The following is a 24339-nucleotide window of genomic DNA, read 5'->3' as shown; positions in this document are numbered from 1 at the left end:
ATCATTGCCTTTGTGCTGCAACCATTGCAACCACTGCATGTGTGCCCGCATGAAGTACACGATTGCTGACGCCTTGTGCCCCTTGGCTGGATCGTACCACAAGAGCAAAAATCCCATCAACCAGTGCAACCACTCGGACATTTTTTTGGTTCGATCTGCGGTGTACATGTTATCTTCACGTTGAAACATGCGCGTTGCGCCTAGCCGCTGAGGCTGAACATGCACTACTGTATGCTGATCACTTCCCGATTCTCTGTGCCTCCTTGAGAAATAGGACAGACGAGGGAACCAGATAACAAGCCGGACCAAATTTCCCTGGTCATTGGGTCATTCATTGCACGGTTGGACATGCCAGCCCATATCCTCTATCATTGGCAAAATGTCCGACCGAGGCGTCTATCTTTCAGCACCGATGTTGAGGCTCCGATTCGCCACGGTCAATCATGAGCTACAACCGTTATAGCATGGATAGGCGATCGTTTTCGATCTTGCAGAATGCAGCAGCGATGACTTCATCGACGATCAGCGAGAGAACGCTAGATCGCGGCAAGGCGCAGCGAGTGAGCCCATCGAACTGGCAACGTCGCAACGACTGTACAAGACTCCATGAGGGTTGCAACCCGCCATCTCAAAGGAGATCCATGGAGCGCAGTTTCAGATTTCGTCCACCCTGTGGCCTGAGCCAGTGATCGAACCGAGAGCCCGGGATCTGACGCGCGGGGGGCACATCAGCCTGAGTTGCGGCGGAGTTTACCTCCTTAGCAAATTGTACTGACAAACGTGTTGTAGGTATGATCAGATATGAAACGGCATTCAGCTAGCTCACCAGTCTAGTAAACGACCATCTATTGCGACGAGCCCTGTCCCGCTGCCAATACGCCCTCTCCACATCGCATGCCATACATAGTTACGCCTTGACACCATTCTATTGTTTCCATAGGTTCCTGTACCTTCGCGCTGTAAGTAGGCGGGCGCGTATTAATTCAGCTCTCGTTATAATAGCGGCTCACGCTTGGGTTGCTCTTCACCGATCACCCTTCATCGCAGCCTTCCGGCGCTTCTTCTCAGCCGCTCTCATCAGAGATCGCTTCACATCGCCATCATCGAACGTTTCGAGGTCATAGTACGTGGGGGCAATTTCCTGTGACAAATATTAGCGGACGAGTACAGCACATACTTTGGGCAACAACATACCATGAGCCACTCAGGACGAATGCCAGTACACGTGCGGATATACTGCTTCGAGGTGAGGACGAACTCGTTGTAGAGCACCCAATCGTATTCAGTGCGAAGCACCGTGGACGGATGAATGAGAACAGCCTGGTCGTCTTTGACGGTGCGGTACACCTTTCCAGATGATTCCTTCATGGCCACCTGCATGAAGAATCCAGACAGGAGGGCGCGGCGAATGTTGTTGTAGTAATTCTTGTCTTCGAACGGTGTTGACACAAGCTCGAGACCGTGTGTCTCCATGATACGCTTCAGCTGGGCACGCACATTATCGGCGCTAGACAAGTGGCGGAAGGACAAAAAGTGTTCGTGACACCACTGCTTGGCGCCGTGAGAGTCGTTCACAGACTGCCCCTTGAAGGCATGGTAGGCGTTGAGCAGCGTGAGATGATCACCGTCAGGGTGGGCGAAATGCGATTTCATCTCATCGGCACGCTTGCGGTTGTTGGCTGGCCGGACAAAGATTTGCGGAACAGATAGCAGAGACGTGATGGACAGAATCTCGTTGGAGCAGTAGAACTCGGGGGAGGAGATGAGCATGACCGCCAGAGCTGGATCGAGAGGAAACTCAGAGGCCAGTCCACCGAGAGTGGTGAGCTCGCCATCGTCATCCAAGCAGGCCAGGTAGTTGAGCTCCTCCAGCGCTCGCATCATGGTCTCTGGCGCCGGGGGGTCCATCAAGTCAAAGTGCACCAGATCCTCCACGCCCAGCTTCTTCAGCTCAAGCACCGTGTTGGCCAGGTTGGAGCGCAGAATCTCGGGATACGTAGCCTCGATGAGCTCCTTTTTGAATGCCTTCTCGGTGTATAACCTGAAGCACTTTCCTGGCTTGGTACGACCGGCACGACCGGCACGCTGCTGCGCGGAGGCCTTGGAGATGGGCGAGACAAGGAGCGACTCGACTCGGATGCGCGGGTTGTAGATCTTTTGCTTGCTGAAACCGGGGTCCACAACATACACGATGCCATCGATTGTCAAACTGGTCTCGGCGATGTTGGTGGACACAATGCACTTGCGGCCTGGCTTTCCTCCCTTCCTCAGCGGTGGTGGCGCCTTGTCGAAGATGCGCTGTTGCTGCTGGGGTGGCAGAGTACCATAGAGGGGATACACAACCAAGGGGCCGGCATCTACCTCCCGCTGCAGCTCATCGGCCTCCATCGAGATCTTCCGGCAAGCATCTTCAATCTCATCCTCTCCGGTCAAGAACAGCAAGATGTCGCCCTCTGGTTCGGAGGCGTGAATCTGCAGCACAGTCCTGATGGAAGCTTCGACGTAGTCTCTCTCAGGTTCGGGCGTGTAAAAGATCTCGACGGGGTGCGTTCGTCCGGGGACAGCCAGCAGGGGCGCGTCGTTGAAGTACCGCTGGAACTTCTGTGCGTCAAGCGTGGCGGACATGATGATGATCTTGAGATCGGGCCGCCGAGCAGCGATCTGCTTGAGCAACGCCATGAGAATGTCTGTGGCGAGCGTACGTTCGTGGGCCTCGTCGAGGATGATGCAGCTATACCGGCTCATCTCGTGGTCGTGCATAGCTTCGCGCAGAAGCATACCGTCCGTCATGTACTTGAGCATCGTCTTGGGGCCCGTCATGTCCTCGAAACGGATGCTGTAACCAACTTCCTCTCCCAGCTTCACATCCATCTCGTCGGCAACACGCTGCGCGACTGACATGGCAGCCACACGGCGAGGCTGTGTACAGGCCACCATCTTCCCCGACAGGTTGGGTAGTTCGTCGTACACCACATATTGGGGGATCTGTGTCGTCTTTCCGGAACCTGTTTCTCCGACGAACACGAGGATCTGCGTGGACTGGTATTTCTCGAGGAACTCCTGGCGCTGCTTGTGCACGGGCAGATCACGCCTCGTCTCGAGGATCTGGAAGTACTTTTGGGAGTGCGGCTGTCCGGTGAAGGCGTTGTCGCTCAGGGTCTCAACTTTGGAGTGTTGTTCAGCGGTCGTCTTGCGCGGCTGGAAGCCGGCAAATGGCGAGTCGGCGGATGGGAGGCCATGGCGACTCTTGCCGTTGCCCTGCTGCCTGTGCGCGAGGTAGGGATTGTGTGATTCGTCTCCGTCCATGTCGTCGTCTTTGCGAGCCTTCTTTCGCGAGGAGTCGTCGGCTTCGGCGCTGATTCGCTTACTAGATCGCGAGTCGGACATGCTGGTCAAGATGATGCGCAGACTTTCGGGTTCGTAGCGAGCGACGGAGGGCAGTAGCGACCGATGAAGTTGCCCCGACGATTGTCAACGCCGGGCAAATTTTTGGCGGGATGGTTCTTATCGATAGGACGGGACTCTACAACGTGGGCCAACGCATGCGGACATGGAAGCGCACTGTGCATCAACGCACCATACGTATACTTCAGTATGGCCCAGCTCGCAGTAGCAGCATCCAGCTAGCGTGCAATGAATACCAAGAGAATAATGACCATTTTTATCTTTCTTCATTTTGTCTACTCTAGATTGCGGATCGTAAATATTACCTGCCGACTTTCCCATGAGTTGACCAACGCATAATGCGCATCGCAATGTTTTCCCAATTGTCAAACCTGAGCATCATCCTTCCTGTCATTGATGAATCAAATTAGTTCAACTAATCGCCATGCTTTTTTTTAATTTTTTTTTTTTACGAGATACATGAAGATTCTTTAAGGTCACCGGAATGGGCGAGATTGACAACGTTGTCCGGCAATTTGGATACCATCTAGGGTAAGCAGTCATCACCTGAGTACCAAGAGTAGACCACCAGGCACTCGTAATTGTAGCAACTTGCAACGCTCCAGGATCACTTACAGGCCCATCAAACATGGAAACTTCAGTACTGAATAACATGGTTTCGCGCCGTCCTGTCAAACCACACCGTAACCATCGGCTGGTTGGACGCATGTATGCATATAGTGTCCCTTTGCAACTCATGGGAAGCCCCAGTCGCACTGTGCCATTTTGCAACTGCTCTCATGGGTTACACCCTCTCACACACATGCGATAATATGAACTGACCTCTTGTTACTGCGGAATCTGCCAGTAAACCATCCACCAGCAGCTGTTAGGCCGCACAATAAAAGGCCGCCGAATTGTGTTTTTCATAGCTCACCAATAACCTTCGATTGCCCTCGGCTTTTGCACGGCATCACGGATCCTGAAAACTCTCTCTTCTGGTACCCACCACCCAAAGGTCGCCTACAGCTCGCTCGAGAATATCAGAATGGCTTCAGGCGGTACTGGGTCCTTTGACCCTCTAGTCGTTGCAGCTCAACGGCCGAACTTCCAAATTGGACAGCACGACTCAAGGAGACAGGCCCCTCTGTCTGACTTGCAATATGGCTATCTGCTTAACCAAGGAGTAAGATAGCACAACGGCCCTTGCGAAGACTTGGAACCTCTGACACAAAAGTAGATTAACTTCGTCACGACTCCCATCACCAATGAAAACTTCAGAAAACGCGTCTTCGCCTTGGTAGAGAAGCACCTCTCCCTGCTGCGAGACTCAGAGAAATCGGGGACGACCACCTCTACCTCAGCACTGGCTGAGCCTGTTCTGCCGCCTCTCACCCCTGAGGATACCAGCGTCTTTCCTAGTGCATCTGTGAACACGTACACGGGCTTCATCAGCCCTTGGATCGACCTCGCCTCTCCTAACCCCATCATCGCGAGCATCTCTCGGCAGGTACTGAACCTTGAGATCAACTATGCCAATTTCACTGGCCTGAGATCGCTCGTTCTGCCAGGCCCATTGCGAGATGCGTCAAAGAATGGCGGTAACCAAGGCCTTGCCCAGTACTCTCGCGCTGTCCGTGAGGCACTTACCGTGGGGAGTCGGTTGACTTTCTTGGTTCACATGCCCATGTATCGCGAACCTGGGGCGGAGCAGACCGAGTCGCTGTCATCGCTCGACAAGAACTTGCCGTCCCAAGAAGCCGAGAAGGATGTGGACATCTACACATCCTGGGACTCCTGGAATCACATTCGTGGCATATGTGACTATAACCTGCGACTGTTTGTTGGTAAGCCGCTCCCCTGCTTGCAAGATGGCCCTTTCTAATCCCGGCATAGCTCTCCAGATGCCCAGGAAACTACCGGAAAAGAACTTGCAAGACCGATGGTTCGCTGAGCCTCTTCACTATCTGACCCTGTGTCCTCAAGTTTTCCAAAAGAACCAGAGTGGGTACCCTAGTCTCACGAAACACCACCAGCAGCTCATCTTCGATTACATGCGCTTGAAGAATTACCCGTGGCTGTTGCTATGCGATGTTGGACCCGATGTGTCCGGCATTGACACGCTTGCTGGGTCCCTCGCCGACAAGGGCGTGGACACGTCTTCCAAAGACCAGTTCCCTAGCCTGTCCGAGGCTCAGAATGCCCCTCAGCCCTCCTTTAGCACAAAGGCACCCAGTGACCATGTGGACTACATCAAATGGCTCGAGTCACAACAGCCACCTCTAACGTACCTCGAATCGGACACGCTCACCAGCTTCCAGGACTGGCTCCAATCACCTCTACAGCCGTTGTCCGACAACCTGGAGTCCGCGACGTATGAGGTGTTTGAAGGAGACCCAGTGAAATATGAACAGTACGAGTTTGCTTGCATAGAAGCACTTTCGGAGTGGAAGGAACTGAAGAAACCAACTTCGAAAGAAGGCGTGGTCGTTATAGCCGTGGCTGGGTCTGGCAGAGGCCCCCTGGTCACCCGCGCCCTTCGAGCTGCTGAAGCGACCGGCGTTGCAGTTGAGGTCTGGGCGGTCGAGAAGAACCCCAACGCATATGTGTATCTGTTGCGCATGAACGAGACCGTGTGGGAGGGAAAAGTCAATGTCGTCAAGACTGACATGCGAGCCTGGAAGGGGCCGGTGATCTCGAGCACGGCGGAGACTGGACCGGTATATGGCAAGGTCGACATCCTCATCTCCGAATTGCTCGGTTCCTTTGGCGACAATGAACTGTCACCCGAGTGCCTGGATGGTATCCAGCATGTCATGGCCAAGCCTCATGGCATTTCGATTCCAAGCGCCTACACCGCTCACTTCAGTCCGATTGCGACGCCGAAGCTGTACGCTGACATCTTGTCACGGTCTGCAACGGACGAGATTGCTTTTGACACACCGTGGGTTGTCCACCTATATGCCCTCCACTTTGTCTCGCAGAAAGTGCCTGGCCATGCGCGCATCCAAGAGGCTTGGGAATTCACGCATCCAATCCCAGAGGATACCCTCCAGTCTGTCGAGGCAAAGCGCTCAGGCGGCGTTGTTGGTGGTGGTGGCGGCAGCATGGCTGGAGCAGCCGGTGCGAATGATCACAACTCGCGCTACTGCCACCGAACATTCGTATGCCCAACTCGCGGTGTGATGCATGGTTTGGCAGGGTATTTCGAATCGACGCTATATGAGTCGCAGACAGAGGTGACACGGGGTCAGAAAGTTGAGATCAGCACACACCCTGATTACATTGAGCAGAAGAGTAAGGACATGATCTCATGGTTTCCCATCTTCTTTCCCCTCAAGGTATGTCGCTGCACCACGCGATGCGCGTTCCCTTACTGACATGGACAGAAACCTCTTTACTTCCCTGGCGATACTGAGCTTGAGATCAGCATGTGGAGGCAGACTGATGATACCAAAGTTTGGTACGAGTGGCTCGTTGAGGCGTGGACATGGGTTGGCCCATCGTCAAGGATTAAAGTAGCCTCGTCTGAGCTATGTAGCAGCCGCAAGGTAGCTTGCTTGATGTAGGCAGTCATGGATGAATGAAGAACATTGAAGCCCGGGTCTTCGGCTTGAAGCTTTCCGAATTGGTGCCTTAGTTTTTCCCTGCCATCAAAGGCCGATATCGTCGTCGGGAGCCGCCGATCGCTCACGGTATTTTGCTCGAGTTAATAATCCGCCAAAAACTACGCAGCAGGCCTCGCACGGACAACATCCGCGACCGCACAAACCACAGACACTTCACAACAGCAGCCACCAGTGCGAGAGCTCACGTCGGATACGCGCCGAAGCAATCACCCCCCTTCGCGACTCTTTACGTAGCCGAGGCAGCAGCCTGGCACCTCCATCAGGAGGTTAGCGCAGCTCTATGCGGCTCCAGATCCGAAGCACCCTCCTCAGATCGGCAATGGTGCCCCGCAAGCTCTCAATGGCCAACCCCTCCTCGTCCGGTACATCATCGCCTATAAATCGTCTAGCCCAGGTATCGCAGCATCTCAGTGGCACGTCGAACCCATTGCCAGTATCCCAGAACCAGAGTCGAACCATCGCAACCATGTCTTCGCAGCCTGCCCATCCCACTCTGCTCATCCCGGGCCCTATCGAGTTCGACGATGCTGTCCTTCAGTCCATGAGCCACTACAGGTAGGCTCGTTCCCAGGCATTGCCCCCCCTACGACAGGAAAGTAGCTAACATTGGTCTTTCTTAGCGAGAGCCACGTTGGCCCTGCGTTCGTTGCGACCTTTGGTGAGACCCTCACACAGCTGCGTCAGCTCTTCCAGTCGACCGATGCCTCTGCACAACCCTACATCATCTCCGGCTCCGGCACCTTGGGCTGGGATCTCGTGGCAGCCAACTTGGTCGAGGCCGGTGAGAGCGCGCTCGTGCTCAGCACTGGATACTTTGGCGATGCTTTCGCAGATTGCCTGACTACCTACGGCGCCGACGTGACGAAACTCGACGGACCTGTCGGTGGACGCCCCCAGCTACCCGAGATCGAGAAGGCTCTGTCGCAAAAGAAATACAAAATCCTCACAGTCACGCACGTGGATACTTCGACGGGTGTTCTGAGCGAGCTCAAGGACCTCACCGCCACCGTGAAAAGGGTGTCGCCCGAGACCCTGGTCATTGTGGACGGCGTATGCAGCGTCGCATGCGAAGAGATCGCGTTCGACGAATGGGGCCTGGATGGTGTCGTCACAGCCAGCCAGAAGGCCATCGGATGTCCCGCTGGTCTGTCGATATCATTCTTCAGTGGCAGGGCGATGCAGGCCTTTGAGAAGAGGAAGACCCCCCCGGCATCCTACTTTGCGTCGATGAAGAACTGGACACCCATCATGAAGAACTACGAGGCCAAGAAGCCCTCGTACTTTGCGACGCCTTCGCCACAGCTCGTCCACGCGCTCAACACGGCTCTGAAGCAGATTCTCGCCAAGCCCTTGTCCGAGCGGTTCGCGCGCCACGCCGAGGTGTCAGACAAGGTCAAGAAGGCAGTCCAGGATCTCGGCCTCGAGGTTGTGGCAACGAAGCCTGAGGACCAGGCACATGCCATGACGGCCATATATCTACCCGAGAACGTTAAGATTCCTGACATTCTGCCCAAGCTTGCTGGGAAGGGCGTCGTTTTCGCGGGTGGCATTCACAAGGCTATTGCCACCAAGTATATCCGTTTCGGACACATGGGTGTGAGCGTGACAGACCCCAAACGCAAGGACATTGACCACGCGCTTGAAGCGCTGAAGTCCGGTCTGTCGGAGTGTGGCTACCAGAAAGCATAGAGTTGCAGAAACGTATAGATGAATATATCGATGGCCTCATGGCTTGTTCCTGCATAAGAGGAAAAAAGATAGACAGAAGCGGCGTGTCCATGATCTCCGATGCCGAGTACTAGTACTATGTGAAGCAACATGTTCAAAGGTGGCTGGGGTACCAGATGTGTAAGTTATCATGTCACATTGCCTCGCTTTCAAGAGCCAAAGAAATACTAATTGGGAGCCAGAGGCAGACATGTGAGTACCTCAGTCGGACCCTCGTCTTGATGAATATCAGATAGGTATCCCAAGAGGCATCATTCGATCAAAGTGGGGTCCCTGGTCACTGTTCGTGGAGGTTCAAGCGGATGTACTGGTACTCGACCCAGGTCGTCATGGTAGCGTATCATGACAACGTCGACATGGATGACCCCGCACTTGAGCTCTTAAGCCTGACAAATACGGTCACTGGAGGCCCGGTAGCGCGGTGACAGCTTGAAGGATGTACCGGTACCTCAAGTCGTTCAGCGCTGGAGGCTGCCAGTTAACACTGCGATCCCCTCCTTACAGCGACCGACCCCGCTATCTCGCCCAGTGAATGGAGCTGGCAGCTGCTGGAGTCCACTGTGATGTGAGCTTTTCAAAGTTCCTCTCTTCCAGTCCCGTCCTCGACTCCAGTCCGTCGGTTTCCAGCCTCTCTGACTTCGCAACCTCTCCTACGTTGTCTCTTCAAGATTGGATCTTGCGTTCTATTGGCTTTCACGTAGCCTTTCTACACTCACCCGCCTGGTGTTTGCTGGTACTGCAAGTGCAGAGGAGAACCTTCCGCCAGCAGCACGAACCCAGGCAACATTGCTTTCCGTCACACTTGAACTCTTCCCGCCTCGTTTGCTTTCAACTCCCCCACTTCAGTATCAACACGCGCCGGCTTTGTCCACCATGGCGCCCAGCATCGAGGAACTCGACGCGACTGTGCGCACCTTTTTCGAAGGTCGCGGAGAACAGGTTTGCTCACGTCACCTACATATCGAAAATCTCGTGCTAACGACCGTGTTTCTAGCAAAAAGCAGCCCAGAATGCTCTCAACCAAGTGGGTTATCTGCCACCCTTCCCGCCCGAACGACGACTGACGCCATATCTAGTTCAAAGAGGACCCGGATGCGTGGTTGATGGTCGACAAGATTCTTTCGGATGCGCAGTATCCTCAAACCAAGTGTACGGACGCGTCGATTTGGGTAGAGCTTGGACGGCGAAGGCTAACATCAAGCAGACATCGGTCTCCAGGTCCTCGACAATGTGATCATGACGCGATGGAAAGTCCTGCCTCGAGATCAGTGCCAGGGCATCCGCAATTTTATTGTTCAGTTCATCATCCAGTGCTCCAGCAGCGAAGAGTCGTTACGAACCCAAAAGACCCTTCTCAACAAGCTCAACCTGGTTCTCATCTCGGTGCTGAAGCAAGAATGGCCTCACAACTGGCCAACGTTCATCAACGAAATCATCTCGTCCTGCCACTCGAGTCTGTCCATCTGCGAAAACAACATGATCATCCTGCGTCTCCTGTCCGAAGAGGTTTTCGATTACTCGGCCGAGCAGATGACTTCGACCAAGACGAGGAGTCTCAAGCAGACCATGTGCGCCGAGTTCTCCCAGATCTTCCAACTTTGCCAAGAGGTTCTTAACACGGCCACTCAGCCAAGCTTGGTCAAAGCAACACTCGAGACGCTGCTCCGCTTTTGCAACTGGATCCCCCTTGGCTACATCTTCGAAACGCCGCTCATCGAGACTCTGCGCACCCGGTTTTTGCCCACGCCCGAGTTCAGGAATGTCACACTGCAGGTGTTGACGGAGATTGGCGGCTTGCAGACTGGCGGCCCAGGACAGCCCAATTCGTACGACGAAGAGCTGGTCAAGATGTTCACCGAGGTTCTCAGCACGATTGCGGATATCATCCCAGTATCTCTTGACCTCAAGACGACATACCCTAGCAGTAATTCGCGGGATCAGGAGTTTGTGCAGAATCTTGCGCTGTTCCTTTGCAACTTCTTCAGTTACCACTTGGTCGTATGTCTCTTGGACTCACGCTCCCCAGTCAACCTCGCTAACCACAATATCAGCTTATCGAGAACCTACCGAATCGCGATTTCCTTATGCATGGTCACTATTACTTGATTCGAATCTCCCAGATCGATGACCGCGAGATCTTCAAGATCTGCCTCGACTACTGGCTCAAGATGGTCCAAGAGCTGTATGAGGAGATGCAGTCTCTACCGCTCAACGACTCGAGTGCTTTGCAGGCAATGGGAGGATCTGTTTCGGGCAGCGGCGCCCCAGCGCCCAGCGTCCTGGCCAACTACCCTCTCCGCAAACACAAGTACAACGAGATTCTGTCGAACCTGCGGGTTGTCATGATCGAGAAAATGGTGCGACCAGAAGAGGTGCTCATTGTGGAAAACGACGAGGGCGAAATCGTGCGCGAGTTCGTCAAGGAGAGTGACACTGTCCAGCTGTACAAGACGATTCGCGAGTGCCTTGTGTACCTGACGCACTTGGATGTGGTCGACACCGAATCTATCATGACCGAGAAGCTGGCACGCCAGGTGGACGGTACGGAGTGGTCATGGCATAACTGCAACGTTCTTTGCTGGGCGATTGGATCCATCTCGCTTGCGATGAACGAAGAGACCGAGAAGCGCTTCCTGGTCACGGTCATCAAAGACCTCCTGGGCTTGACGGAGATGAAGCGCGGCAAGGACAACAAAGCGGTCGTGGCCAGTAACATCATGTACATTGTCGGCCAGTACCCCCGCTTCCTGAAGGCCCACTGGAAGTTCCTCAAGACCGTGGTGAACAAGCTCTTTGAGTTTATGCACGAGTCGCACGAGGGCGTCCAGGACATGGCTTGCGACACATTCATCAAGATTGCGCGTCAGTGCCGTCGCCACTTTGTGGCGATTCAGCCTAGCGAGCAGGAGCCGTTCATTGAGGAGATTGTGAGGAACATGGGTAAGATTACGTGCGATCTCACGCCCCAGCAGGTGCACACCTTCTACGAGGCTTGCGGCTATATGGTAGCAGCTCAAGGAAACCAGCACCAGCAGGAACGGTTGCTGGCCGACCTCATGAGCATCCCCAACTCGGCCTGGGACGAGATCATTAAGCAGGCGACGTCGAACCCGGCAATCCTCCAGGATGCGGAAACGATCAAGGTCATTGGCAACATTATGAAGACCAACGTATCGGCGTGCAGCTCGATCGGGCCATACTTTTACCCTCAAATCGGGAGAATCTACCACGACATGCTCGAAATGTATCGCGCGACAAGCGGCCTGATATCGGAGGCTGTGGCCAGAGATGGCGACCTTGCGCCGAAGATGCCCAAAGTCAGGGGCCTGCGCACGATCAAGAAGGAGATTCTGAAGTTGATCGAGACATATGTCGACAAGGCAGAGGATCTGGGAGCTGTGCGGACCCAGATGGTACCGCCGCTGCTCGAGTCGGTCTTGGTCGACTACAACCGGAACGTGCCGGGTGCTCGTGACGCGGAAGTGCTCAAGGCCATGTCGACAATCATCACGAAGCTTGGGGTAAGTGCGAGCCCACCTGAGGATGAATCATGTGCTAACCTCTGCAGGCCATTATGGAAGATCAAGTCCCGATTATCATGCAGAACGTGTTCGAATGCACTCTTGACATGATCAACAAGGACTTCTCCGAGTTCCCGGAGCACCGCGTCGAGTTCTTCAACTTGCTCCGAGCCATCAACCTGCACACATTCCCAGCGCTGCTGAAGCTTGACAGCAACCAGTTCAAGTTCGTCATCGACTCATGCTCGTGGGCGTTCAAGCACGACAACCGCGATGTGGAGGGTGCTGGCTTGAACATGTGCCTGGAGCTGATCAACAACATTGCGGACAAGACAGACGTGTCGGCCGCCAACGAGTTCTTCCAGCGATTCTTTGTCAACATTCTTCAGGATGTGTTCTTCGTGGTGACGGACCCAGACCACAAGGCCGGGTTCAAGACGCAGTCGATGGTGCTGATGAAGCTCTTCTACTACGTGCAGCCGGCGGATGGAACCCAGCCTAAGATTCAAGGTCCCATCTACACGCCAGAGCAAGCAACAGCCGGTACATCGAACAAGGAGTTCCTGTCCAACTACGTTGGAAACCTGTTGCAGAATGCATTCCCCAACCTGCAGCCGTAAGTGCCTTTCTTCTATGATTGGGTTGTCTACAAGACCAACGACTAACAACCTGCGCAGTGCTCAGATCAAGGAATTTGTGGAGGGGCTGTTCATGCTGAACACCCAGTACGACAAGTTCCGCCTCAACCTGCGCGACTTCCTCATCTCGCTCAAGGAATTTGCAGGGGATAATGCCGAGCTCTACGCAGTGGAGAAGGAGGAAGCGGAGCGCGACAACAAAGCTGCCGACATAGAGCGGAGGCAGAAGGTCGGCGGCCTGCTGAAGCCGTCGGAGCTCGACGACGAGGAGCTCTGACTTGGTGAAGAGCTGCGGACAGAGTATGCCCCCAAGCACGCGCGCGGGGACACAGGGGAGGATGTGGACACAGCGAACATTGGCGACGGCTGGGAATTCTACGGAATATAGACACAGGTCTTTGGCGAGGAGCGACTCGAGATGATTGATGACCACAAACAACGATACTCAAGACAGTGAGCAAGTGATCAGGCTTGATCCGGCTCGGAGGGTGTCCTGTGGCTTTGCAGACGGGAGAGACCTCTTGCGTTGTCATTAGGTGATGGTGAACCCGGGGACAAGGGCAATGCATTCATCAGGAGTCTGTGCCACGCAGAAGCTATAGGATGGGTTGTGAGGCCGGCCAGCTGGTTTGTTGGCCGTGTTGGAGTATCAGTAGTAAGATTGTCTCGCAAAGTAGGAGAAATCAGATCAACCAGGCTATGATTACCTTTACGGATGACGATTTCTGGTAACAGAAGGGGCTGGGATGTGAGAATGACCACAGATCCCGACGTGGGCGGTTGACGGATGTGGCTGGCTGCCCCCTCCCACCACTTCGGGCGCATCCTGATGCTTTGCGCGTACCAAGAGCCCACTTTAAGGAGTGTGCCACCACTCTGCGGCGTCGAATGCGCGTATGGTCATTACTTACGTATGTTACCGCATGTGATTTTAGGCGCTCCCGACCCTGCAGAAGCCGGAATGTGGGGAGGATTACGAGTCCAGTCCTCAGTCCAGAGCGCATGGACCACGCGCCGACCAGCTACGGTGCACGAGTAGGGTCGGGAGCTGACGAGGCCCCCCAGGACGGATGGATGTGCACCCTGGGTACGTACGTACGTGTATGCGTGCGTGCGTGGAAGCAAGCACAGCTGCACAAGCACTGGTGGACGAAGTGCCGGTGAGTGGGCGGCCGGAGGAGGCACGGAGGGGTCCCGCGCTGGGCTGGGCGGGCGAGGGGTGGGTTGATTCCTGAATGGGGTGATGAGAGAGAGCAGAGTGAGCAGGCGGTTTGGATGAGCTGGAGGTCAAGGTATTTTCTAAAGGTAGCAAGTATCGATATTTTAGTAAGAGGCAATTGAGTTGGGTTCCATGCAGCAAGTGGTAAGGCCACCGAAGGTATGGAGCTTTGTTGGTGGACGGAGGCCTACTGAGAGCCTGCGCACGTCAGTGGCATCAAATTGAGGCTGTGTAAACCGGGCATATCCACTCAGCAGCACCTTCCTCGCCTCGTCTTGCTTGGTCGTGGTCGGCCCTTCCTTCTTGGTCGGTCTGTCGCTCCTGTCCATGTCGCTCGACTTTTGCTGCAGCATTTCCTCTCCCAGCGGCTGCTGCCTGTCGCCGACCAAGACTTTTCAGCAGCAGAAAGCAAAAAAGAAGAAGACACAGAGAGAGCGTTGTCTCCGCCGTCTCATGACCCTTACACCCCCAAGCCAATCGATGGAGTTTTACATTGTCGCCAACTCGACGCTGAACCCTTGCTCGCGAGACATGAGCGAGCTGTTTCACGCAGACCATCGAAGTGCGCCTACACGACGCCAGGACCCTTGAATTGAAGGAGGCAAGGAAGCAAGGAAGGAGGTGCAGACGAGACGGCACTGGAGTCGACAAACCGAGGGGCGGTGTCCAAGGTACTAACCGACTCATGGTCTGAGTCTTCTGGGGGCGTCGCGCGGAAATCAAACAAACATTCCCTCATGGCCCGTCAGGAATCTCAGACAGGTCCAGCTATGAACGGGCCCACGAGCGGAGGAGGAGGTGTCGCCGCGAACACCACCGCGAGCAGCAGCAGCACCAAGACGAGGCGGTCTCACCGGAAATCGCGAAACGGCTGCGCCGAGTGCAAGAGGCGGCACATTCGCTGCGACGAGGGCAGACCCGCGTGCACCAACTGCACCATTGCCGAGCGCGCGTGCTCGTTCCCGAATGCCTCTCTGGGCCACCATGGGACGGCAGCAGCTGCGCAGGCTGGACAGACGATGGGGACCGGTGGTGCTTCACCAGCGGCGGCGGGCAGCAGCATCAACGGCGGCGGCTCGCTGGAAGTGCCTTCTCCTCTGCATCACTATCCAGGCACGCACAGTCCGGCGAGGAGTAGCAGCAGCACGGGCTCAGGCCCCAGACCGATGAGTGTCATTGGCGAGGACGGCCTTCCGCCGTTACATGCTGCTGGAGCCGGAGCTGGAGCTGCTGCTCCCCACCACCAACATCATGTTCCTTCTCATGCGCCGCATCACCATCACCACCAGCAGCAGCAGCAACCGCAGCAGCCGCTGCCAACACAGGGACTTCCCCGACTCGTGCACCAGCAGAGTCTCCCGTCGTTCAACGAGTCGTTTGCCGATGCCGCGCCGCCCGTCGCACCACGGTTGCACAAGGCCAGCAGCAGCAGCACTGGACCGCTGCCTGCGCCGCAACCACAGCCGCCGCAGCAACCGCAGCAGCAATTACCGTCACCACAGTCGCAGGCCGGAAGCAGCAGCGGCGTCGGTCCCGGGGGTGGGAGCGGGAGCGGGAGCGGGAGCGGCAATGGCAGTGGCAGCGGCAATTTTGACGCCCAGCACATGATTCTCCTCCATCATGTCGAGACAAGGATGCACTCGGACATTCTGGGCGTGGGTCAGACGCCGACGGTAATCGAGATGGCGATACGGAACGCCGTCGAGTGCCCGTACCTGATCGACCAGCTGCTGGCGCTGTCGGCCATGCACCTCGCCCACCAGCGTCCCGAGCACGCCGCCACATTCCGGCACCAGGCCACGGAGCTGCAGACCCGGGGCATCACCTACTTTGCCAAGGAGACGAAGCGGCTGACGACGTCGGAGGACAACTTTGCGGCGCCTCGCTTCCTCTACGCCACCCTGCTCAGCATCCACATGCTGGCGGACACGCTGGCCTACCACCGCGCCGACTTTGACGTCTTCATCGACCGCTTCATCGAGTGCATGCACCTGCACCGCGGCATCCTGTACATTGTCCGCCCGCAGTTTGAGCAGCTCATGCGGTCCGAGCTCGAGCCCATCCTCGCCCTGACCCTGACGCAGCTGCCGCGCGACCCTCGCCGCGGCTCCGAGTGCGACCCCCTCCACGCCGTCCTCGACCGCTGCGCGCTGCCGCCGACGCACGCCGCCGTCTGCCGCGAGGCCAGCAGCATGCTGCAGTGGGCGTTTGACCTCTCCGTCCGCCTGCCCTCCCCCGACGTGCCGCACGCCATCTCCGGGTGGCACGTCGTGCTGCCCTCGGAGTTTGCGGACGTCCTGCGGGACAGGAGGCCCGAGGCGCTTGTCATCCTCGCCTACTACGGCGTCCTGCTCCACCGCGCGCGACGGTACTGGATCTGCGGGGGCAACGGGGCGGTCCTGATCAGGGCGATTGCGAGGCAGCTCGGGCCCGAGTGGGGGCCCGTCATGAGGTGGCCGATGGACGTGATTGATAGAGAGCGAGATTGATTGATTATTGACATCAACTAAGAGAAACGAAACGTCTTTTGATTTTCAAAACCTGAAAATGTCCACCTTCCTGTAGCCCAGCTGTTGCAGGATCCCGCCATCGCTTGCGCCCCGACCCCCGGTTAACGACGCCTCCATCGACGGCGGGCCGCACACGTAGGCACGTCCTCGCTGGCTCGCGGGCACGAGCTCATCCAGCAGTTCCTTGGTCACGCGGCCCTTTCTGATCTCCTGCTGCCCATCCTGCTCTGGCGCTGTCACCGTGTACACGGCCCTGAACCGACCCGGGTGCTGCTTCTCGAGCGCGCGAAACTCGTCCCGCAGCAGGGTGTCCTTCTCGGTGTTGACGCCGTACACGAGCGTCATTGTCGTCGTCAAGTCGCCCTTGTCAGCGAGGATACCCTGCAGCAGCTGGTAGACGGGCGTGATGCCCGCGCCCCCGGCCACGAGGGTGATGTGCTCTGGGGATGACGAAGGCGACGGTTTCCATTGGGGTCCCTTGAGGGGCACGGCGAAGCGGAGGGTGTCGCCTGGCTGGAGGGCGTGGAGGTGGGTGGATTGTTTGCCGTTGGGGTATTTTTTCACCAGGAAGTCAATGTGGCCGGGTTCATCTTGTATTCGCGTCAGTCAGTCGATGGTGGAGAGTGGGAGGAAGTTGGGCATGGTGTATGATGTACCTGAGGTGCTGATGGGGGTGTATGGGCGAGCGACGGGTGTCCATGAGCCCTTTGGCCAGGAGACGGTCAACAGAGACGCTGATACACTGTCAGTCCTTGTTTTCTTTTCCGAGGAAAGAATGTATCTCTGCAAGGTATTGTTCACGCACATGTGAGAGGCAGGCCGCTGACGGAGTCAGGCGTGGGCAGCTTGAATCGCAGTCTCTTGGTGTCGTGGTTGACCTGCTCGGCGCTCTCCAGCGGCAACGCGATGAACGAAGGCCCGCCACCAAAGACCTTGGGCGGCGTGGGATGCGACGCGGCGTGCGCGTCTGTGATCATGAGACGTGTGAAGATGCACAGGGCGATGCCGCCAGTGGCCAGTGTCGCAACGGCTGTCCGTGGGCGAATCCTCGTGAAGAGGGTAGAAGACATGATGGGCGTGGTGGTTTACTGTGGTGGGAGGGCGAGGAAAGCTTTAGGATCAGCTCGGTCCTCATATATAATCACACTTCTTTTCCGTCAATGCGAAATTGTCCAGAGTCCTTCCCAGGCCGCCCGGACTAGCCGGACAATGTCAATGTGTCCGGGTCCGAAGCGCGCCAAGCCCCGACGCGCCGGTCTTGGCCCGGGTCCGAGGGAGGCCTAATTACTACCGTACCACGTACGTACGTACTAGTGTGGAACAGCAGAACCCAGGGTATTATTTTATTCTAGACTAGGAGACAATCCTACATCAATCGCTAAACCCCCCAAACTCGGCATCCTCGGCCGCCTCCTTGGCCTGATTCCGCTGCCGGACCTGCTGGATCAGATCCTGGAGCTTGGCCTCCTTGACCTTCTCCTCCTCCGTCAGGTGGCTCGTCCGCTCCGCCTCGCGCTTCTTGCGCCTCTTCTCGCGCCGCTCGGCGCGCACATCCTCCTTCTCGTGCTTGTCGCTCCACGCCTCCGTGTTCTTGCGTTTCCTCTTGGCAATCTCCTCCGCCTTGGCCGCCGCGTGCACGTCCGGGCCGGCCGCCAGCGCCTCCTGCCGCGCCTTCTCGCGCGCCCGCTCCCGGTACGCGAACGTGTCCCAGTCCATGGTCTGCCCGAGCGTCTTGTCGCCCTTCCACGTTTTCAGCTCGGGCATCTTGGGCATCCGCAGCAGACCCCAGCCGTGCGCCAGGTCCTCCCAGTCGAGGTCGGCCGACTTGAAGATGGACGTCGCCTGGTGCGCACCGTAGCTGCGCGCCCAGCTGACGAACCCGCGCTGCGCCTTGTCGTAGATGGCGCGGTCTGTCCGTGCCACCTGCCGTATCCTGCGCGACGCCTCGTCGGCATCCTCCTGCGAAGTCGTAATCTCGGGCTTGACCAATGGTTGGATGGGTGTCTTTCGTATCTCGAGGAACCGGACGTAGTCTTCTTCGGGGCCGGGGTGCAGCATGACAACCGCGAGACCTTTGCGGCCTGCGCGTCCGGCGCGCCCGCTGCGATGGATGAAGACCTTGGGGTCGGAGGGTGCGTCGATCTGAACGACGAGGTCGACCTGTGGAATGTCTAGCCCGCGCGCCGCCAGATCGGTGGTGAGCAGAATCGTCGGCGCGACAGACATCAGGAACCTGTTAAAGTTCTTCTCGCGCACCTTGGCCGGGTGCTTGCCATGCAGGGGTACGAGGCCGAAGCCCTTGGGTAGGATCTCGGGGAGCATGTGCTGGAAGTAGTCAACGGCGGCGCAGGTCGATAGGAACACGATGCTCCTCTGGGGCGTGACGGGCAGTTTCTCGAGCAGCTGCGCTAGGGCGGGCAGCTTCTGGCTCGCGGGCTTGACCAAGTACCGCATCTGCAGACTAGCGGGTGTCCGTCGATCCTCGACGATGGCGCCGTCCTTCATCTTGACCTTGACCTCGATCTTGACGGGGTTGCGCAGACCGACCCTGATAATCTCACCGACCGCCTCGCTCACACTGGCGCTGAAAAGGCCCGTCCGGCGCTGTTTCGGGAGACAGCCCAAGATGCGCTGTAGATCATTCTTGAAGCCCAGGTCCAGCAGCCGGTCCCCCTCGTCGAGCACCAGCGACTGGAAGGCCAGCTGCGGGCAGTGTACGTGGGGCGAGGACAGGAGCTCGACTAATCGGCCGGGCGAGCCGACCAGGATGTTGGGGCTGGTTCGGAGGAAGGTGCTTAGGTCCTGGGCGACGGTCGTGGTGCCGCCGACGAGCAGCTGCGGGACGACGACGGGCCTCGTAGTGTCTGGTCGCTTCTCTTCGTCGTCGAGGTACGGCAGGGCGTGTTCGGCCGTGTCGCTGTGGAATTTGAGCAGCGAAAGAAGGACGGTGTGGATCTGGGCGGCCAGTTCGCGGGTCGGGGAGACGATGATGGCGGACACATGGTGTCGTTTCGTGGGTTCCTCGGCGCGCAGGATCTTCTGGATGATGGGGAGGAGGAAGGTGAGGGTCTTGCCACTACCGGTGACAGCCTGCGGGTGTTAGTAGACTCGAATAGAGCAGAATATCCCGAGAAATTAGCCTCACCTCTACGACGACGTCCTTGTTCCCCAGAAAGTGAGGAATGGTCGCAGCTTGGACGGGTGTCATCTGCGCGTAGCCCATTGTGGCCATGGCGTCGAGGATCCATTGATCGAGGCCGGGCTTGAGCACATTCCAGGCTCTGCTGTTGCGCTTGGGCGCTGCCTTGTCTGGCGCCATGCTCTCGTCGAGTGTCTGACTGTCTGTCTGCTCGTGGGATGGATCATGGATGGAGGGGGCATGAAGCACCTACACGATGCGCACTGGGGCGCTCGCAACTTTTTTCGTATCGGCGCTTATCAGATCTTATCGCCGCTGATCAGCGCTTATCAGCGCTTATCGGACCCCAGATAACGACATGGCGCTGATCAGCTGCTGCAACGGTACGTACCCGGTATCCGTACCCGCTCTGGGATTTCCGTCCTTGGCAAATGTCTGCATCATCTGGGGATACCGGCAGGCAGGGCAGGCTCACGATGTTTCGACTCGGCCTACACGCCCAATGCGCTGGTTCTTGGGTCTGAAACACCGTGAAAGTCGACTCTATGAGTGAACAGTACTCTGAGCCTAGTACAATTAGCACATTTGGGGATGAATGATGGGAAACAACCGTGGACATGGACCCCTGCACGGTCACATGCTCGTATACCTGAGTTAGTGGCAGGCTGGCACCGTAGCGGCGTAGCCCGGCGGGAAAAATCTCGTGCTTCTGCCAGTGTCCGACCCCGAAAAACCCACCGCAGCAGAGCAGACGGATTGAGATTGCCAGTGCCAACATCCAGCAGCCCGACCAACCCCGAATCCCACAAAGTCCGCTGGTCACAAGCCACGCTTGCTTTCTCTCACTCTCCCCCCTCTGATGACCACAGGAACAGCCCGCCCCATGCGAGCGACCTCGACCTCTGCCATCTCACCTCTCCGTCCAACATGCCGCGGGGGAGACACCCTCCGTTGCATCACCACCCGACTTCATCCTGGATTCGCTAGACGTCACATCGCCTCAACCCTCTGCTACGACGTCCAGTGACCGTCCACCAACCCCTTCGCTCGCTCTGCTCGAAGGCCCAGACGCCCCTCTGGCGCGCCCTTCGCGCCTCGATAAACATCTCCACTCCACCACCACCGCCCAGCCTACCGATCCCTACACGGCCTGGGTCGCCAGCTTCGCCTCTCTCAGGCGCATCCTCGTAGGCGCACTTGCCTGTCCGGCACTCCCAGCGTTTCCCGGCATCATGTCCACCCGACGTCGCGTCCCTGCGAGCCCCCGGGTCATCTCACCGTCGCCCGATCCTTCGGAACATGAACTCGACACCTCGCAGGGCCCCGTCACACGCTCTGCTGCTAGGAATCGCAGAGCGGCATCGCAGACCCTGCAGGACGAGGACAGCAACTCGGACGAAACACCGGGCCATCGTCGATCGCGCACGCGGAGTCGCTCCCCCATTGACACGCGCGCCATTCAGCGCATGACGCCGCGCCGGCCCAAGAAGCCATCTTCCTCCAAGATTGTGGAGGAAGTCGAGGAAGAGTCGGCAGCAACAACAACAGAAGTCACTCCCTCTGTGAGCAAACCGCCCAATGGGAAAGCCACGACGACAAACGGCCATCTGGCACCGCCCGAGCCGAGTTTCGCTGGCTGGACATGGCGCGACTTTAGTCGCAGCCCCAGTCCCCTCGGCCTGATCCCCATCCACCGACACTGGAGGACGTTTGTGCACAAGCACGAGGTGCCCCGCAAGGTGCTGCACGTCTCCATCGGCTTCTTCGTCGTCTGGCTCTACGTCGGTGGCACGCAGACGAGCGCGGTGCCTCCGTATCTCATGTCGGCCCTCGTGCCCATTGCCGCGACCGACTGGCTCCGCCACCGCTACGCGTCCGTGAACCGCTTCTACGTCAAGGCGCTGGGGGCCCTCATGCGCGAGAGCGAGTACGCGGGCTGGAACGGTGTCATCTGGTACCTTCTCGGTGCCTGGACCGTCCTCTTCTTCTTCCCCAAGGACGTGGGTGTCATGAGCGTGCTGCTGCTTAGCTGGTGCGACACGGCCGCGAGCACCTTTGGTCGGTTGTGGGGACGCTACACGCCCAGGTTGCGCCGCGGCAAGTCCCTCGCCGGCTCGTCAGCCGCGTTCCTCGTGGGCATTGCCACGTCCTACTTCTTCTACGGATGGTTGGTCCGCTCCATTGGGCCGATGCCTGGCGACGAGAACTTTTTGTTCCAGGGCGCGCTGCGGCTGCCGGCCACCGTGTCGAACGCACTCGGCCTTTCCCCTGAGAAGGCTACTATTACGGGCTCCCTCGCGCTTGGCGTCATGGGCGTCTGGTCCGGCTTCGTGGCGTCGGCCAGTGAGGTTGTGGACTTGTTTGGATGGGATGACAACCTCACCATCCCGGTGCTGAGCGGGCTGGGGCTCTGGGGCTTCCTCAAGGTCTTCACCTGAGGCGGGAGAGGCCAGCTTGGATTATATGGCTCGTATATTTTATGCATAGTACTTGCACGTGTTACGGATCAACGGATGGAATACCCACGCCTCCATGGCGGATTGATTGTGGGGGGCTGGGCTTGTACGACTTCTAGGTAGCATTGTCGCTCACCATTTACTTCTATCTTTCTACGGATAATGTTGTTCATGAGCATCCGTCATTTTGTCAATAGACTTTTTTACAATCGCTCGAAGCAACATGCATACAGCAACGCCTGGTGACTGACACGTGCAGCGCTGCGTGCTCGTCGGGGCTGCAGATATCGTGCAGATGGCCTTCGTGGCAAAACGCTAGGTACTACGTACTCTGCACGGACAAGGGGTTTGGCGAGGGCCACACTCTGGCTGGTGAGTTGTCTCTGCATCCTGGATGGTACGCGGGTGTGTGGCTTCAATATCGACAATGGTCCAGGTTGAGCATGGATGCAATGGCCAGTGCTACATTCATCTTTGCCGGGTGGCGTGTGTTACTCGCCAGGTCATCATCGATACCGGCTTCCCCAGTCCTGCAATACCCGAACTGTGCTTCTGTACGTACCTCATGGTCTCTACATATACCACATGTGAAAGCAATTTACTCACTATGTGACCCTTCAGCAAGCCCCTTGGCCAATAAGCACTTGTCGACGATGGACGCTACAGTAGAGCCGTGACAAGGCCATCCTCAAGAATCCTTCACCGCCTTTCTCCAACAGTGGCACAGACTAAGCATGTATGGATCACTGTCGAATTATGTCATGAGAAACGTGAACCTCACCCCACTGGCTGTCGTGATGGCGGGTCGTTTAGACTTGTCTCGAGCCAAGGTGGGAAGTACTCACTTGAGCCTTGCGGTACCTGCCAGCGCGCAGGCGCCTAGCGTCACTCGAAAAACAGTAATATCGCCGTGGTCTAGATGGCTTCCTCAGAATGGCCATGGGGTGGACATGCTCAGCAAGGCGTTCGGGTCAGCGCTGCGTAACGTCTGTTCATCGGGTAGTGGCAGATCCACGGTACGCTCGTGTGTTACGTCGGATGGTCTATCCCTCCAGCATATCAAGTGTAACAGCTAAGTACCAACACTCTAAGCTGATTGACAGTCATCGCTGTGGGCAAGGCCATGATAGAGGACGCTGGACGGATGAGCATCTTGATTCTTGCCCGAGGGTTGAGGTGGGGGAGGGGCAAATCAGAGGATATCTACTTCTTTGGTGTGCAGAATTTCAGCCAATAAACGTGGCAAGAAATACCGACAAGGTCGATTTATGGCCAATTATCATCTCAAGAATTGGCCCCACCAACCATACGACAACATCCGAGTCCCTTTGATAATGAAAGGAAGGAGCCATCATGTGCATGTCCTCCGCCGGTATTCCCCCCCTCCAGACCTGCACCGAGAATACCACGACGGAACCTGCGCTGCTCAGCCCTCCGTTCTTGGGGACGCCTTTTCGGACATTTCTCTGGCGAATGTTCTGACAACGCATCGTCAATCTATCTATCGCTCTCATCTCTCCTGTCCCGCAGACAGCACAGCACGCAGTGCATTTGCAGACGCAGGCGCACTGCATCCCGCACACCCATCATCGTCCAGACGGTCCTCTCTGCCCATGCAGTCCTGCCCAATCCCTCGTCATCTTGCCCTGTCTGAGGCCAGGCAACGCCCATGCCAACACCAGTACCTGGGTACCCCAGCTGGCGGATTCGTGCTTCGTCAACGACGGAACCTCAACCTGCTCTACTCATCCATCTAGCTTGCGAACAGAGCTTCGTCCTTCCACCTGCCTCACGAGCCAGCGTCAAGGGCGTGTGGAACAGCATCCACACGCCTCGTAATCCAGTGCTGCTTTTGCCTTTCACCTTGTACCTTAGCGTCGATGTTGCGCTTCTGCTTCTGCTTCTAATTCCTTGGTCTGTTTCTCGGCTTCACGCCCACCCAAGTGGCGTGCACGTACTCTTCCCTCCCGCCGTCGAACATGACGCTCGTCCTTCGATAGGCCAATTCGGAACGGGCTCGATCCTGTGGGGACCCCTCGAATCTTCATGCGGTTCTTGTTGGCCAATGCTACCAGTGTAGCCACATTTTGACCTTGTTGGTGTTCGTACGGCCTA

The 24339-nt window shown here is 57.0% G+C and overlaps 9 protein-coding genes across 9 annotated transcripts; 5 read left to right on the top strand and 4 right to left on the bottom strand.

Annotated features, from left to right (window-relative positions):
* Nucleotides 1-606: 606 nt before the first annotated feature.
* Nucleotides 607-3486, bottom strand: F5Z01DRAFT_411621 (P-loop containing nucleoside triphosphate hydrolase protein). The gene is made up of 2 exons (XM_046259561.1): nucleotides 1195-3486; nucleotides 607-1141 (listed from the first exon to the last, which is right to left on the bottom strand). Exons 1-2 carry the CDS (start codon nucleotides 3385-3387, stop codon nucleotides 1025-1027), a joined length of 2310 nt encoding a protein of 769 aa, XP_046121640.1. The 5' UTR covers nucleotides 3388-3486; the 3' UTR covers nucleotides 607-1024.
* Nucleotides 3487-4009: 523 nt separating this feature from the next.
* Nucleotides 4010-7052, top strand: F5Z01DRAFT_702327 (protein arginine N-methyltransferase). Its single transcript, XM_046266419.1, has 4 exons — nucleotides 4010-4570; nucleotides 4625-5231; nucleotides 5281-6725; nucleotides 6774-7052. Exons 1-4 carry the CDS (start codon nucleotides 4433-4435, stop codon nucleotides 6951-6953), a joined length of 2370 nt encoding a protein of 789 aa, XP_046121639.1. The 5' UTR covers nucleotides 4010-4432; the 3' UTR covers nucleotides 6954-7052.
* Nucleotides 7053-7479: 427 nt separating this feature from the next.
* Nucleotides 7480-8702, top strand: F5Z01DRAFT_671304 (pyridoxal phosphate-dependent transferase; the record flags this gene model as incomplete). Its single annotated transcript, XM_046264687.1, has 2 exons — nucleotides 7480-7568; nucleotides 7634-8702. The coding sequence occupies 2 exons, from the start codon at nucleotides 7480-7482 to the stop codon at nucleotides 8700-8702; spliced, it is 1158 nt and encodes a 385-aa protein (XP_046121638.1).
* An 826-nt stretch (nucleotides 8703-9528) lies between these two features.
* F5Z01DRAFT_411233 (CRM1 C terminal-domain-containing protein) lies at nucleotides 9529-13271 on the top strand. The gene is made up of 7 exons (XM_046259558.1): nucleotides 9529-9680; nucleotides 9736-9765; nucleotides 9818-9890; nucleotides 9946-10739; nucleotides 10793-12262; nucleotides 12310-12878; nucleotides 12940-13271. The coding sequence occupies exons 1-7, from the start codon at nucleotides 9615-9617 to the stop codon at nucleotides 13175-13177; spliced, it is 3240 nt and encodes a 1079-aa protein (XP_046121637.1). The 5' UTR covers nucleotides 9529-9614; the 3' UTR covers nucleotides 13178-13271.
* An 884-nt stretch (nucleotides 13272-14155) lies between these two features.
* Nucleotides 14156-14952, bottom strand: F5Z01DRAFT_411090 (uncharacterized protein). Its single transcript, XM_046259555.1, has one exon. It carries the CDS (start codon nucleotides 14804-14806, stop codon nucleotides 14336-14338), a length of 471 nt encoding a protein of 156 aa, XP_046121636.1. The 5' UTR covers nucleotides 14807-14952; the 3' UTR covers nucleotides 14156-14335.
* F5Z01DRAFT_633627 (uncharacterized protein) lies at nucleotides 14857-16608 on the top strand (the record flags this gene model as incomplete). Its single annotated transcript, XM_046261970.1, has 1 exon — nucleotides 14857-16608. One exon carries the CDS (start codon nucleotides 14857-14859, stop codon nucleotides 16606-16608), a length of 1752 nt encoding a protein of 583 aa, XP_046121635.1.
* A 22-nt stretch (nucleotides 16609-16630) lies between these two features.
* F5Z01DRAFT_411118 (oxidoreductase NAD-binding domain-containing protein) lies at nucleotides 16631-17849 on the bottom strand. The gene is made up of 3 exons (XM_046259557.1): nucleotides 17435-17849; nucleotides 17286-17363; nucleotides 16631-17219 (listed from the first exon to the last, which is right to left on the bottom strand). Exons 1-3 carry the CDS (start codon nucleotides 17697-17699, stop codon nucleotides 16654-16656), a joined length of 909 nt encoding a protein of 302 aa, XP_046121634.1. The 5' UTR covers nucleotides 17700-17849; the 3' UTR covers nucleotides 16631-16653.
* On the bottom strand, nucleotides 17850-20309 carry F5Z01DRAFT_411261 (putative DEAD/DEAH box helicase). The gene is made up of 4 exons (XM_046259559.1): nucleotides 20160-20309; nucleotides 20022-20083; nucleotides 19775-19971; nucleotides 17850-19719 (listed from the first exon to the last, which is right to left on the bottom strand). The coding sequence occupies exons 3-4, from the start codon at nucleotides 19946-19948 to the stop codon at nucleotides 18001-18003; spliced, it is 1893 nt and encodes a 630-aa protein (XP_046121633.1). The 5' UTR covers nucleotides 19949-19971; nucleotides 20022-20083; nucleotides 20160-20309; the 3' UTR covers nucleotides 17850-18000.
* A 57-nt stretch (nucleotides 20310-20366) lies between these two features.
* On the top strand, nucleotides 20367-22206 carry F5Z01DRAFT_679651 (uncharacterized protein; the record flags this gene model as incomplete). The annotated part of the gene is made up of 2 exons (XM_046265547.1): nucleotides 20367-20421; nucleotides 20837-22206. 2 exons carry the CDS (start codon nucleotides 20367-20369, stop codon nucleotides 22204-22206), a joined length of 1425 nt encoding a protein of 474 aa, XP_046121632.1.
* Between the last annotated feature and the right edge of the window lie 2133 nt (nucleotides 22207-24339).

The sequence above is a fragment of the Emericellopsis atlantica genome (assembly GCF_019669845.1).
Source record: "Emericellopsis atlantica unplaced genomic scaffold F5Z01scaffold_4, whole genome shotgun sequence".
Lineage (NCBI taxonomy): Eukaryota > Fungi > Ascomycota > Sordariomycetes > Hypocreales > Bionectriaceae > Emericellopsis > Emericellopsis atlantica.
This window is presented reverse-complemented; position numbering and strand designations above follow the sequence as displayed.